This window comes from Belonocnema kinseyi, chromosome 9 (genome assembly GCF_010883055.1).
Source record: "Belonocnema kinseyi isolate 2016_QV_RU_SX_M_011 chromosome 9, B_treatae_v1, whole genome shotgun sequence".
Lineage (NCBI taxonomy): Eukaryota > Metazoa > Arthropoda > Insecta > Hymenoptera > Cynipidae > Belonocnema > Belonocnema kinseyi.
In genome coordinates this window covers 120,323,133-120,338,916 of record NC_046665.1, presented here as the reverse complement: position 1 = coordinate 120,338,916, position 15,784 = coordinate 120,323,133, and the positions used below count along the sequence as shown (strand labels likewise).

The window sequence follows — 15,784 nt, the reverse complement described above, 5'->3', positions numbered from 1 at the left end:
TTAAAATGTAACTTTTTGGTTGAGAATTTTTAAATTTTATTAAAAATTAATCTTTTTTCTAATAAATTATTATTTTTGTTTAAAAATTTACCTGTTTTAGTTAAAAATTTAAGTTTTTGGTTGAGAATTCTTGAATTTTGTTTTAAAAAATCGGTTTATACGGTAGTAAATTAATCCTTTTGTTTAAAAAATCATCTTTTGGGTTAAACATTTAATAACTAGGTTCTAAAGGTAAACTAATTTCTTAAAATGCATTTTTTTTGCTGAAGATTTAAAATTTTAGATAACAATTCAAACCTTTGGTTTAGAAAATTAAGTTTTTTGATCAATATTCCTTTCTTTATTGAAAATTAAACTATAAAAAAATAGTTAAAAATTCAACTTTTTGGTTACGAATTCTTGCATTTTGTTGGAATCCTGTGAAGTCACCTGCTGGATGCTAGATAATGATGTCAAAATTACCCTTATCCAGTGCATCTACTTCAATCAGCAAGGTATGAATTTATTCAAAAAAAATATTGCATAAAATTGCATGTCCCTGCATGTAATTTTATGCCAACATAAATGCAACACGAATTTACTGACGTGTTTCTGAATTTATAAAAAGAAGATAAAACGCGTCGGTTTCCATGCAAGAAGGCGGGACTTATAAACGTCAAGAAGGCGAAATGAGGAGGACGAGCATGGCATTGACTAGACAATGCAGGAAAAAGAGGAATAACGCTTCTGATGCGCGAGCGCGATACGCCCACCCACATTCCCCTCAATCGAGAACTGAATACTTTATCGAAATTTTAAAAATTTATTATAAAGTCAAAATTAAATCTACTTTCTTATCAATAATTTTATGCAACGAAATAAAACCATGAAAAAAATTGACAATTCAAAATTAGGTTTCTAAATTGACTCCTTTTTTGCTCATTAGAGTCAATTAGGTAAGACCGACCTCTCACTTTTTCATTGTGAAAGATCCTTGTGAATATTCCGCAATCCATAACATCTGGCGATTGCCAGATGTTCGGTTCTACCAAACCGAATATTGAAGAATTCTTTAAAAGATTTTCTATCTATTTTATGGAAACGAGAATTTTTTTGTATTCCAAACTGTTTGTTAGGGTTTTCAGAGAGTCTTCAGGTATAAAATTAAAGTTTTATCCAAAAAAATTTTAAAGAGTGTAAAATCAGGTTTCCAAACTGCCTTCTTTTCTGCTAATTAGAGTCAATTAGGGAGCACCAACCTCTCACTCTTTTCTTGTGGAGGGCCCTTAGCAATCTTTTTCAATCCATAACATCTGGCGATCACCAGATGTTCAGTTCTACCAAACTGAGTATTGGAGAATTCTTTAAAAGATTGTTTATCAACTTACTGGAAACGAGCATTTTCTGGAATTCCAAGCTATTTTTTAAGGTTTCTAGAGAGTATATAGGTATAAGATTAGAGTTTTATTCCGAAAATTTTGAAAGAGTGTAAAATCAGATTTCCAAACTGACTTCTTTTCTGTTCATTAGAGTCAATTTGTTCAGACCAACCGTTCCTTATTTAACTTTATAACTTTATAACTTTCCTTATTTTTTGTCAAAATATAGATGGTTAGTTTGATTTTCTAGATAATACCAATATCCACCATTTTTTCTTTCTACTCAGACAGACAATAATTTTATATTTTGAATATCCACAGGTGATTTAGACTCACTATCAATTTAAGTTTTATTAAAAAAAAAATGAAATAGTGCAAATAGTTAAAATAAAGTATTTCAAAGGATTATTATGAATTTTTCCTGAATCCATAACATCTGGCGAGTACCAGATGTTTGCTTATACGAAACCGAATATTTAGTATATCTTCTTTCTCATATCCTTTTTTTCTCGATTCACCAAGCATTTTAAAAGCAATATTTCGAAATGTTTTAAAAGAATTTAAATCTGCTTTATGAAGACGAGTATTTTCTGAAATTCCAAACTATTTTTTAAGGTTCCTAGAGAATCTTTAGGTATAAAATTAAAGTTTCGTCCCAACAATTTTGGAAGAGTGTAAAATGAAGTTTTTACACTGATTTCTTTTCTGCTCATTATAGTTAATTAGGTAAGACCAACCTCTTACTCTGTCCTTATTTTTTCTTTGTCTTTTTAAACTAATACATAAACAAAAATATATCGTTAAACTTAAAAAATCAAAATTTAGCTGGTTAGTTTGATCTTCTAGATAGTAACAATATTTTAAAAAAATTTCCCTATTCAGACAAACCATAATTTTACATTTTGAATATCTACAGGTTATTTAGACTCACTAGCAGGATAGTCAAATCGACACTCCAGAGTGTCAATCAGAAGTGGGGCCAATTTCAACCAAATCCTTTTTTTTTCATTTCTATTTCTTCATATAAGTTAAACAAAATTAATATTACACATCTGGACTAAGCATTTTTAAATCAATATGTATCTCTCAATCCATAACATCTGGCAGTTGCCATATGTTATACTCTCACTAATTAAATATTGAGTATATATCTTTACCTTATATCATTTCTTTCTCAATTAATCAAGTATTTTAAAAGCATTAAAAAAACTATAACGGATTTTTATTTAATGTATTAATACAATCGTTTCTGGCATTACAAACAACATTTAAATTTAAATAAAAAATTATGGGAAATTCAAAAAAAAAATTCCCGGTTTTTCCCGGAAGATTTTTCCAATTTTCTGGGTCAATTAAAAGTAATATATAGTCACTTTTGCCTCAAAGCGTAAATATTTTAAATTATGAATTTCATTCTAAACATCCTTTGAAACAAGAGAGCAAAAAATTGCAAAATAAATGAATTTTTTAATAAAGTTATGAATCTTTAACTGGAATAGCTCAATTTCAATCCAAAAAGATAAATTTTTTACTCAAGTGATGAATATTTTTGGTTAAAAAATTAAAGTTCAACGAAAGAATGTGTATTTTCAACTAAAAACGATACTTTTTCAAACAAAAAAGTGAACAATTAAAGTTTTAGTCAAAAAATAATTATTTTACCAAAAACAGAAATTCTTAAACTGAAATGATGAAATATTCAAACGGAATAATAGTTTCATTTTTGCTATAAAAAAATTTGCAACCAAGAAAGAACCAAATTTTTAACAAAATAGTTTAATTGAAAAAAAAACACCTTTCCATCCAAAGGAAAAACAATTTTTCCATCAATTTTCTCATTTTCTAACTAATTAAATAAATTTTGAATTAAAATTATGAATCTTCAATAAAAAAATTAATTTTTGACAGAAGAGTTTAACTTTCACCGAAGTAATTTTATTTTCAACATAAAAGATAATTTTTCAACTATAATGATAAATCTTCAACTGGACTTGGTAAATGTTATATCTATCCAAAAGATAAAGTTTTAATCATAAAAATTTATTTTTTACAAAAAAGACGAATTTTCCAGAAAGTACATACATTTTTAAATAAATAGTTTAATTTTTGAATAAAAACTGTCAATTTTCAATAAAATAGTTGAATTTTCAACCAAAAATAGAACACTTAAATTTTCGGTTGAAAATCCAATTAAAAAAGAAAAAACGTATTTTCAGCAGAGTTGTTAAAATTTCTACCAGAATAGTTGAATTTTCAGTTTAAAAATTCTTTTTTACAACGTAGTTACATTTTCAACCGAAAATGAATTTTTAATTAAAATTAATTACCTTCTATCAAACAAAGACTAATTTTTAAGAAAATAGTTAAACTTTTAACCGCAAGTAGTTCAACTTTCTACTAAAAAAAAAGATAAATTCGCAAAGTAGAATGTTACAAAATTTTCTTTTATAATTCAGAAAATCTGTAAAACTACTTGAAGTGTTTTATCCTACAAAAAAAAGAATTTTTAAGCAAGAAAATAAATTTTCTGCCAAAAAGACGTGTTTTGAACAAAATACTTACATTTTCAAACAAAAAAGTTAATTGTCAACTAAATAGTTGAATTTTTAACAAGAAATTTAATATTTACATCTTCAACTATGAAAAATTATTTTCTATTACAGAAAATGAATTTTTGAATAAAAAAAATAAATTTATCAAAAAGAATGGGAAAGTTGAATTTAAAGTATTAAAAATTAAATACCGAACAAAAATAGAAACAAATTTTAAACAAAATAGTTAAATTTTTCCCAAAAATAATTGAGTTTTTAACGTAACAGATTAATTTTAAAACAACAACCTCAACTTTGTACAAAAAAAAAAGAACTGAAAAAGAAATGCACAAATTTTGATCTAAGAAAGATAAATTTTGACCAAAAACGGAATAGTTCAATATTCAGTTTAAAAAATTATTTTTCAAACAAAAAAAACGCATTTTTAAGCAAAATATTTTTAACTAAAATCAAGAATCGTGAACAACAAAAATTAATTTTTAACAAAAAAGTTCAAATTTCTATCATGTGATTTAATTTTCAACTACAAAACAGAAGCTTAAAACTAAAAATTGAAAAGTTAAATACTCAGATAAAAAATAATGTTTTTTAACAAAACAATTGAATTTTTAACTCAAAAAGACCAATGTTGAACAAATCAATTTCATTTTAAAAAATGAATTATAAACAACATTATTCATTTTGTTACAAAGTAGATGAACTTTCCACCAAATAGTAGAATTTTCAAAAAAAAATGTTTTCTTAACAAAGAATTAACAAAAAAAAGGGGGCACACATCTTCAACAAAATAGTTTAAACCTATATGGATTACCTATGTAAATTACTCCGAATTACCCAAAATACACGTGGATTACTTAGATTATTTGGCAAAAATAAGAATGTAAATATATGAAATAACATCTGGCAATTGCCAGATCTTCGGTTCTTACAAAACAAATATTGAGTATATATTTTAATATTATATTCTTTCTTTCTTGATTTATCAAGCATGTTACAGAGAATATTTGCAAAAAATCTCAAAACGATTTTCTTTTATTGTATTGAAACAATAATTTTTTCAAAATTCTAAACTATCTTTTGAGGTTATTAGAGAGTTCTTAAGTATCAAATTTAACCTTGGCTTTACAAATTTAGTAGAGTTTAATTAGTTGAATGATCACACTGAAAAGATAGTTTCCCTTATCAATCTTTCTCAGCCTATAACATCTGGTAACTGCCAGAAGTTCAAAATTTCCTATTGTTTTTAAAATTTTTGAGAATATCGTAGTTAAAGCCTTATTTTATGCAAACAAAAAATATCTGTTTAAGAACTTTTTTCTTTTTGCTTCAAAAAGTAAAGCTACATTAGTAAAAGAATGTATTCTAGTGATTTTTATTAATCAAGGTCTACGTCCTTAAATTCTCAGTGAGCAATTTTATGTTAGAATAAAAGCATGTTAAATCTGAACTTTCAATTTACCGCGAACGACTTTTAATTTCTTTCTCAAAGTGGACAGTTATATGGATATCGATTATCGAGGCGTGGGCTTGCAGTCCTTGCGTCATGATTCTGCTCAAAAGCAGAACCGAGGAAGGAATTACCGACTACTACACGTGCTTGGCTATTTTCAGTAAGGCCAATTGATCTATTGCGACGTTCTTTAAATTGCTCTACAGGTGTTTTAGACCTACGTGCATTTCATCACAAATTCAAAGTGATCATTATTAAAGTCCATTAGACTATAATCATTAAAACTAAATCCAAAACTTAATTTCAACTAAATCCTTTTTTGAAATGATTCATTTTTCATTTAAGTTAAACAAAATTAATATTACACATCTGGAATTAATATTTTGAAATGAATATGTATCTCCCAATTCTAAACATCTGGCAATTGCCAGATGTTTGGTTCTTAATAATTGAACATTGAGTACATCTCTTGATCTGATGACACTTTTTTCTTGATTTATCAAGAATTTTAGAAGCATAATTTGAAAAATTACAACGAATCTTTATCTCATGCATGAAAACAATAATTTTTTAAATTTCAAACTGTTGTTGTGGTTCGTAAAGAGTATTTAAGTATCAAATTGAAGTATGGTTCTCAAAATTTAGCAAACGTGTAAATATGTAGTTTAAATAATCAATCTCAAAGGAGAGTTTTCCTTATCAAATTTTCTTAATACGTAATATCTGGAAATTGCCATATGTTGGGTTCTTACGAACGAATATGAATTATATCTTTCCATCTTATATCCTATCTTTCTCAATTCATCAAATATTTCAAAAGAAATCTTTTCACAATTTTCTGAAGCAGTTTTCATCTACCTTGTGAAATAAGAATTTTCTTGAATTGCGAACTGTTTTTTGAGGTTCTTGGAGAGTTTTTAAATATTGCATTAAAGTTTTATTTGAAAAGCGTTCAAAGAATAGAAAGAGTTCAAATAACCTATCTCAAAGGATATTCTCCCTTATAAATCTTTCTCAATCTATAAAATGTGGAGCTTGCCAGATGTTTGGGTCTTACGAACCGAATATTGAGTATATATTTTTATTTTATGTTGTTTCATTCTCGATTTTTCAAGCATTTGAAAAACAATATTAAAAAAAATGAAGGAGTTTTTATCCACCTTATGGAAAAGAAAATTGTCTGGAATTCCAAACGGGTTTTAAGGTTCTCAGAGAGTCATTAAGCATCAGATTAAAGATTTATTTTTAAAAATTTGGACTTATTTTCAAAGCTTTTTCAGCTAATGTCAAAATATTGTAACCGTAAAACAAAATATTTTCAAAGCTTTTGATTTGGCTTTGAAAACATCTGGCGATTGCCAGATGTTCGGGTCTTAGGTAACTAATATTGAGTATATCTTTTCATTTTATATAATTTCTTTTATGATTTATGAAGCATTTTAAAAACAATATTAAAATAAAAATTAAGGAGTTATTATCTACCTTATGAAAACGAAAATTTTCTGGAATTCCAAACTGTTTTTAAGGTTCTCAGAGAGTCTTTAAGTAACAGATTGAAGATCTATTTGAAAAATTGTGTAAGAGCAAAAATAATCGAAATAACGTATCTCAAAGGATAATTACCCTTATGAATCTTTCTTAATCCATAACATCTGGCGATTGCCAGATGTTCGGGTCTTAAGAAGCAAATATTAAACACTTAAAACAAAATTTCCAATTTTCTTTAAAGAGATTTCGTCTACTTTATAAAAACGAGACTTTTATGGAATTCCAAACTGTTTTTTTTAAAGGTTCTTACAATCTTTAGGTATTAAATTAAAGTTATAACATGAAAATTTTGGAAGAGTGTAAATAGCTCAAATAATCTATCTCAAAGGATCCTTATGAATCTTTCGTAATCCATAATATCTGGCGATTGCCAGATGTTCAGGTCTTAAGAAGCAAATATTGAACACTTAAAACAAAATTTTGAATTTTCTTTAAAGAGATTTCGTCTACTTTATAAAAACGAGACTTTTATGGAATTCCAAACTGTGTTTTTTAAGGTTCTTACAATCTTTAGGTATTAAATTGAAGTTATAACATGAAAATGTTGTAAGAGTGTAAATAGCTCAAATATTCTATCTCAAAGGATCCTTATGAATCTTTCTCAATCCATAGCATCTGGCAGCTTCCAGATGTTTGGTTCTAAAGTACCGAATTTAATTGTAAGTTTAATAGTCTGCTATATTTTTACACAGTTTATAACGCCTTCCCTTTTCTCGTGTTACGTTTTTCGTTAACAATAGCTTCGCTAACTAATGAACGGATGCTTCAAATCTTCTATGAATCCAATACAAAATTTCCCATGTGTAATCGAAATTTATTGACGTGTAAAAATCAAAGGATCCTGAACTAATTATAGTACAATAGTGCAGCTGATAACACAATGAAATTGAAAGAGATAAGAATGGACCATCAAAGTGATATCGTGTTCCAATTTTAAGTACAAGAAAATTATTAGCATGTCTATCGAACCAGCTAGTGAAGATTAGGCCTTAATTGGACCGATAACTTTTCCATCTATTTTATTTATAAATTAAATTTACATCTTAAAGTGCAAAAATAAATTTAGCAAATATTTTTTAACAACTTTATGCCATTTTTTCAAGATTAAATTTCAAATAAATTAACAAATGTTTTAAATTCAAATTAAAAGTTTTTGACTCAAATATGAATATATTTAAAAGATTATTACTTAAAAAGAAAAAATATTATTGTATTCAAGGTCATTTTTTTTTAATCCAATGAAAATCATTCTTTAAATTAAAATGATTTTCCTCATTCGAAAGTTATTTTTGGGTCAATAAAAAATAAATAAAATAAAATCGGATTCTTTAATTCAAGAAAAATAAATATTATAATTAATTCCTATTATTTGCTTTCTACAAAAATACGGCCATGCAAAGCTACCCTTAGTAGTCTTTAATAAAATTGTCACATATTTCAGTAAAAATATTATTCAGCTTCAAGTATAAATCTTAAAATATTTTGTTTTTACTTAATGCACATAAATTTAGCATTCACGATTGTTTATAAAATTGGAAAAACGAGTAGTCTTTGCGCAAACAATCTTATCTCAACTTTAAAGACAAGGAATTCTGAGTATTGTCCAGTGGCTTGAAAGTGCTAAATAGTTAATTTGCATATCTTTGATAAACCAACCCTAACGGACAAATGCCATCATTTTCAGATTTTCAGAATTTACAATATATTTAAATTGTAAAATAAACTGCTTTTAAAAAACCAGTGAAGTCAAAATCACTATTTCCATTACGATTTTCTATTATTTTATATTATTATACTGATTTGATTTTTTAAAAATTATACTGCGTGACTTTGATGCCAAAAAAAGATTCTGTTCTGAAAAATTAAAATTGAAGAAGACTCAGAAATATATTAATTAAAAAAAAAATTTCTTTGAAATAATTTTTTTCATTGCATCAAAAGTAAAATTTAAATAAATAGCATCATATAAAATGAAAGAAAAATTTGTTGAACCAAAGAAATTTCTTTAAATTAAAGCAACCTTCCTTTTACTGAAAACGAATGATTATTTTTCTTTGATTCGCAGAATTTTTCCTTGAATTGAAGATTTTTTAAAGAGTATCATACATATTTTTCATAAAAAAATTTTTAAAATTTTTCATTTAATGTAAATATTAAAATTTCAAGTAAACATTTTATTTAAAGATTAAAAAATATATTGTATGAAAAATGATATTCATAAAAAATCCTTATAAAACATTGCGTATTTGATTTTTAATAATTGTTTATACAATAAAACAATTTTCGATAAAAGTTTTAGTTATTTAGTCCAGTAGAGCAGCCACATTTAAAAAGGCAAATTATTTTTCTATTGCGCAATTTTACTATTATAAAGAAATTTGGAAAATTCATCAATCATTTTTATTTAGATTTATTATAAATAATTTTAAGTTCGTCAATTTTGCTCAAAAAAATAGTTTCCTTTTCATGTGTTTGATAAACTATTTTGATGAATATAAGATGAAAAATAATTTTTATCAGCGAATAATAGATAAAGATTTTCTATTTGTTTACTTAAATTATTTATAGAAATATTAAATTTTAGGTGTTAACAATAATTTTCTGCTTACGAAATCAAATAAACCACTTCGGTACATATTAGAAAGCAAATAATTTTTTTCCGTAAAACATTATAAAAATTGTCGATTTGTTTACTTAAATTATTTATCAACAATAATAATGTTTATTCTTGACAATATTTTGCAGCAAAATAAGTTTCATTAGCTCTAATGATAAATTTAGGATAAAAAATAAATGTTTCTGCGAAAAAAGGATGATAACTTTTTATTTATTAACTAAAATTATTTATAAAAAAGCTAAATAATTAGTACTAACAATTTTTCTGAGTTCATTAAATTTACGAAACTATTTTGCTATACATAAGATGGAAATATTTTGTTCAGAATGTATGAGATGTTACTGCGATAAATTATAAACAAAGAGTTTTTTGGAAAAGATTTTTTTTTCGCAAAAAAAGGATGAGAATTTTCTAATTGTTAACTTTAATTATTTATAACAAATTTAAATGTTAATTGTTAATAATTTCATAGAATGTAGTATGTCTGATACATTATTTTGATATGTATAAGATAAAAAAGAATAATTTTCCGAGAAAAATTAATGCAAATTTCCTACTTGTTAACCTAAATTAATTATAACAAAGCTAAATATTAGTTGTTAACAATTTTAGGAAGTCTAATAAGTTCAAAAAAAACTATATGGATACATAATAGCATAAAAAGAATTTATTTCGTAAAAGCTGTATGAAATAAGTTTATTTGTTTATAAAATTAATTTTAAAAACTAAAATTTATAACAAAGTATTATCTTCTGTATATGATCAGTTTACAACTAAATTTGATTGCAAAAGTATCTAAGGGTTAATAGCTCAGAACCAGATTTTTTAAATGCAATTTTTTTGGTTAATTTGTTTTAAAAAAACTAGTTAAAAAGTAAAATAGTTAATAATTAGCTGTGAAATTTTAAATATAAATATTACAGGGCTGTTTTTAAAAACAAAACCAAATTTTTGTTCTTTTCCCGGTTATCAAAAAAGGTTTAGGTTCATAAAAATATTGGTTAGTTTAATTGTTAAATATTGTATTACAAAATAAAAGAATAAGAACTCTTTTGAATTTGAAGTATTGAAATAAAAATTTTATTGATAAGAGTATGATTTCGATTGAATTCTTGATAATTTTTCTAATTTATTTTCAGGGTATTAAAAATTGAACTATTTTAGAAATGAGTTTTCAAAATTTTAATTTTAAATTGAAAGTGGATAAGGCAACATAGAGTCGACAATCGTTAATTAAAAATACTAACATATATAAAATAATTAATTAAATTAAATTAATAGTTAAGAGACTATACCTGTTAATAAGTAAAAATTGATATTAATAGTTTTTCTTTTTTTTGTGCTCTGAATTAATAATTATCCACTGTAGGTGTGTCAAGTGAGATTCAAACTGATCTGATCAAGCTTTTCAAAATTCACTGATTATAATCTAAAGTGTGAAAATAATAAAATTAATAATTAATAAAAAACTTTCTCAAGTCTGGATATTTTAAATCGCGGATTAAAGTCAGCCCTTTTCAGGAGAAACCACAAAAAACTCACCCTGTGCGAGTCTCCTGGCAACCGGCTTGGATCTCATCGCTGGACGGAAGACAGGAAATGAAAAAACAAAGCACTGATAATATTGAGGACGTCGGTTCCAGTGCGGTGAGCCATGCGCCCCACAAGGGATCGTCCAACCCTTTTTTCGACCCCCAATACCTCTTCAAAACCCCAAAACAAAACAAAAATCCCTCTCAACTCACCCTTTAAAAAAAACACCCTTAATATTCACTGACCGCACTTGAAAAACACGAAACCAACTCGAAACTCTGCGAGAGAACTTGAAAAGAAATTCGGCAATGTCCGTGATGAGAGCAGTGATTTTCGTATTTTCAGATCCAGGTAGATCTTGCGGATCTATAATTGGAGGATCGTCACTTCCCGTCGGTTCGTGCGTGGTCCTGACGCGCGATGGATCTGTCGGGGCGACAGAGGAGGCTTCTCTGTCCTCCGCGTCTCCTCCTTCGCCACCCTCTTTTGCTCCCCTTCGTCATCCCCTTCCCGGCAGCGGAACCCCTTCCACCAGAACTCTTCCTCCACCTTCTGTCTCCGCAACTCCTCCGTCTTCTCCCTCCAGCAAAGCGCGTCGTTGTCGCGGACCTCGCGGCCGTCGACAACCTCGTCTTCCGCACCCTTCCCCACTACACCTGAGACTCGCGACCTGCGAGGCCTCCCCTCCACCTGGCTTTCCCGGGTGCTGTCCACCAATGATCAGCGACTGTCTTCGTCTCCGCCGCCGACCGAACGGCCCGACTCTCTTTGCTCTTTGCTACCGTTTCCACCACTGTACTGTTAGTACTATTAGAGAGCATAAAGAGTAAGTAGTTCATTGACTCGATCGGCTCCCTCGATACATCCCTTGGGTTCAGGCTATTGTCATTGGTGACTGAAGATGCAATCGGGATCACGCTTTTCAAAATGCTGGGCTCGAACAGGAGCTTAAACTTCAACCAGGAAAAGCTACATTTTCAAACTAATAATTAAATTTTTAATAAAAGAGATCATTTTTTTTTTTAATAAATAAATCTTTAAGGATGTACAATGCGTAAATCAATCTCAAAAGTTTACTATCCTAGAAGTGATTTATGAAATTGATAAAAGTAGATCTGTTATTAATACTAAGCATACTTAGGAAAAAATCGTTTATTTAAGAGCAGTTATTTACAGGTTTAGTTTTTTCCTTTTTATTTAGGGTGAAGTTACAATTCTTGTTTAATCCTAATTATCATTAGGATTACATAAGAATTGTAACATTTCTCTAAAGAGAAAGTAAAAACTAAAACTGTAATTAACAACTGTTAAATAAACAATTTTAACCTACCATAAAACACTACCATGTAAAACTAAAAAATAAATTATAATTGATATTTCAACTAATGGTAAAAGGAGTCTGAGGAGGTGAAAAAGGAGACTTTGGATTTTAAAAGTAATCCTAACAGGTGGAAAAGAAGATTTTGAAATTTTACAATATTTGATACATTTTTTTAATTTGGAAAGGGGATTTTGGGTTTCAACTGGAGCCTGAGTAGGTGGAAAAGTGATTAAAAATTTTTTTAAATTGAGTCTCAGGGAATAGACGGATCTTGAATTGGAAACGAAGCCCAAGGAGGTCGAAAAATGAATTAAAATTAATTTTTATTTTTTCCTTTTAAAATCCAGAGTCACTTTTCGACATTCTTGGGCTTCTTTTCCAATTGAAGAGCCTTTTATCCCCTCAGAATCAATTGAACAAATTCTAAATGGAGGTTGATAAAGTGGAAAAGGAGACCTTGGATTTCAAAAGAAATCCTAACAGGTGGAAAAGAAGATTTTGAAATTTTACTATTTTTGAACATTTTTTGTAATTTTGAAAGGGGAATTTGAATTTTAAATGGAGTCTGAGGGATTGGAAAAATGATTTTAAATTTACAATTAAGCCTAAGGGGATATAAGGAGGGATCTTGAATTGTGAAAGAAGCTTAAGGAAGTGGAAAAAATGATTTTGGATTTGTAAATTTTTGAAAAAATTTGAAAAAGAGACTTTGGGTTGGAAAAGTCTTGGGTTGGAAAAGGATATTTTTAATTTTTACCACTTTTGAAACATTTTTGTAATTTGGAAAAAGGAATTTGGATTTTGAATAGAGTCTGAGAAGGTAGAAAAGTTATTTTCGATTTTAAATTGAGTCTGAGGTGGTAGAAGGATCTTAATTTGGAAAAGAAGTCCAAGGCGGTAGAAAAAGTGATTTTGGATTTCGAAATTTTTAAATTTTGGAAAAAATTGAGAAAAGAAACAGGGTTTCAAGCGAAGGTTGAGTATGTGGAAAAAATTTGATTTTGTAAGAAATCTCCGCAGGTGGAAGAGGAAATTTTGGATTTTGAAATCTCACAATTTTTGAAATATTTTTATAACTTGGAAACGAGAATTTCGACTTTAAATATAGTCTGAGGAGGTGGAAAAGTTTTTTCAATTTGAAATTGAGTCTGAGGGGATAGAAAGAACTTGAATTGGAAAAGAAGCCCAAGGAAGTAGGAAAAGTGATTTTGGATTTCGTAATTTTGAAATTTTTGAACAAATTTGTAAAAGAGATTTTGAGTTTCAAACGGAGGCTTAGTAGGTGGAAAAGGAGACTTTTGGTTTTAAAAAGAATCTCCGCAAGTGGAAAAGGAGATTTTATTTGTTGAAGTCTCACAATTTTTGAAACAATTTTGTAATTTGAGAACGGGAATTTGGATTTTAAATCTAGTCTCAGGAGATGGAAAAAATGATTTTGGATTTCGAAATTTTTTAATTTCTGCAAAAATTTGGAAAAGAGACTTTGCGTTTCAAATGGATGGTTGAGTAAGTGGAAAAGGATATTTTGGATTGTTAAAAAAGTATGTGGAGGTGAAAAAAAGGATTTTTTATGTTAAAAAGAGTATGAGAAAAATAAAAGGAAGTTTATTAATTATTATTTATTAATTCATTTCACTTAAGGGATTCAAAAAAGTCTGAAAAACAGAAAAGAGGATTTTGAATTCTAAAAGAAGTCTGAGAGGGTTCAGAACAAATTTTGGATTGTGAAAGGAGTCTTAGAAAGTGGACAACGAAAAATTTGAATTTTAAAAGGACTTTCATGAAATGAAAGGGAGGGTTTCAGATTTTAAAATGAGTTTGAAAGGAAAAACGTGAAATTTCGGATAGTAAAAGGAGTCTCGAAAGGTGAAAAACGAGACTTTTGATTTTCAAAGGAGTTTTAAGGGATGAAAATGATGATTTCAGACTTCAAAAGGAGTCTTAAGGGGTGCAAAAGGAGATTTTGGATTGTAAAAGGAGTCTCAGAAGCTGGAAAAAGAAAATTTTTTTTTTGAAAGGAGTTGAAGGGGTCGAAAGGGAGAATTTGAGATTTTAAAAAAGTCTGAGAAGGTGTAAAAGCAAATTTTTGCTTTATATAAAAAGAAGTCTCAAAAAGTGGAAAAGGAGATTTTCGATTTTTAAGGAGTTCGAGGATATAAAAGGGAGGATTTCAGATTTTAAGAGGAGTCTGAGAGGGTGAATGAGGGTGGAAAAGAGGATTTAGGATTTAAAAAGGAAAAGGAGACTTTAAATTTGGAAAGGTGTTGGAGGAGATGAAATGGAGGATTTTAGATTTTTAAAAAAGTCCAAAAAGGGTGTAGAAGAAAATTTTGGATTGTAAAAGGATTCTCAGAAACAAAAGGAGAGTTTTTATTTTGTAATGCAAAAGGAGTCTCAAAAAGCTTGATTGAAAAAGAGGTTTTGATTTTAAAAGAAGTCTTTGGGGATAGAAGGGCAGTTTTTGATTAAAAAGTAGTTTCAGGGGGTGGAAACAAGGACTTCCGATTCTAAGATGAGTCTAAGGAGGGAAAAAGTAGATTACATATTTTTATAGAAGTCCGAAGGGACGGAAGGGGAAATATTAGAATACACAAAAGGAGTCTCAGAAGGTGGGAAAGGGGATTTTGGGTTGTAAAATGAGTAAATGGTTTTAGAAAAGAGGATTTTTTATTTTAAAAGAATTCTATGGAGGTAGAAAATGGATTTTGGATTATAAAAGAAGTCTGTAAGGGTTGAAAAGAGAACTTTCGATTCTGGAAGGAGTGGAGGAAAAGAAAAGGGATGTAAGATTTAAAAAAAAGTTTCAGAGGGCTGAAACTAATTGGAACAGGAATTAAGAAGGTGGAAAAGGGGATTGTGGATTGAAAAAAATAGCCCAAGAGGATGGAAAAGGGGACTTTGGGTTGAAAAATAGCCCAAGAGGCTGGAAAAGGGGACTTTGGGTTGTAAGATGAAACTGTGCTCATAGAAAAGTGGATTTTGTATTATGAAAGTAGTCTCAGAAGGGCGAAAAGGGGGTTTTGAATATAAAAGTAGTTTCAGGAGGTGGAAAAAAGCATCTTGAATTTAAAAAGTAGTCTCAGAAGGTGGAAAAGGGGATTCTGGATTTAAAAAGGAGACTTAAAGGACAGAAAGAGAGATTTTATATTGTACGATGAGCCTGAGAGAATGGAAAAGAAGATGGAACAGCGGATTTTGGGTTGCAAAATGAGTCTATGCCGGTAGAAAAGGGAATTACGAATTTGAAAACTAGTATCAGGAGGTAAAAAAAACAACAGATTTTGTGTTGTAAAGTGAGTCGTCACTGGTAAAAAAGGGGATTTTGGAGTTTAAAAGTAGTCTCAGGAAATGAAAAAGGGGATTTTCTTATATTTTAAGAGTATTCTCAGGAGGTAGAAAAGGGAA

The 15,784-nt window shown here is 28.3% G+C and overlaps 2 protein-coding genes across 2 annotated transcripts in view; one reads left to right on the top strand and one right to left on the bottom strand.

Annotated features, from left to right (window-relative positions):
• Window positions 1–11,448, bottom strand: part of LOC117179858 (transcription factor hamlet-like) — a 384,741-nt gene extending 373,293 nt beyond the window's left edge. Inside the window, exon 1 of the mRNA XM_033372013.1 lies at window positions 11,068–11,448. Within this exon, the coding sequence (XP_033227904.1) occupies window positions 11,068–11,104 (37 nt within the window). The 5' untranslated portion in view covers window positions 11,105–11,448. The remainder of the gene's footprint in view (window positions 1–11,067) is intronic.
• LOC117180724 overlaps window positions 11,367–15,784 on the top strand; it is a 7,069-nt gene continuing 2,651 nt past the window's right edge. Inside the window, exon 1 of the mRNA XM_033373211.1 lies at window positions 11,367–11,884. Within this exon, the coding sequence (XP_033229102.1) occupies window positions 11,367–11,884 (518 nt within the window). The remainder of the gene's footprint in view (window positions 11,885–15,784) is intronic.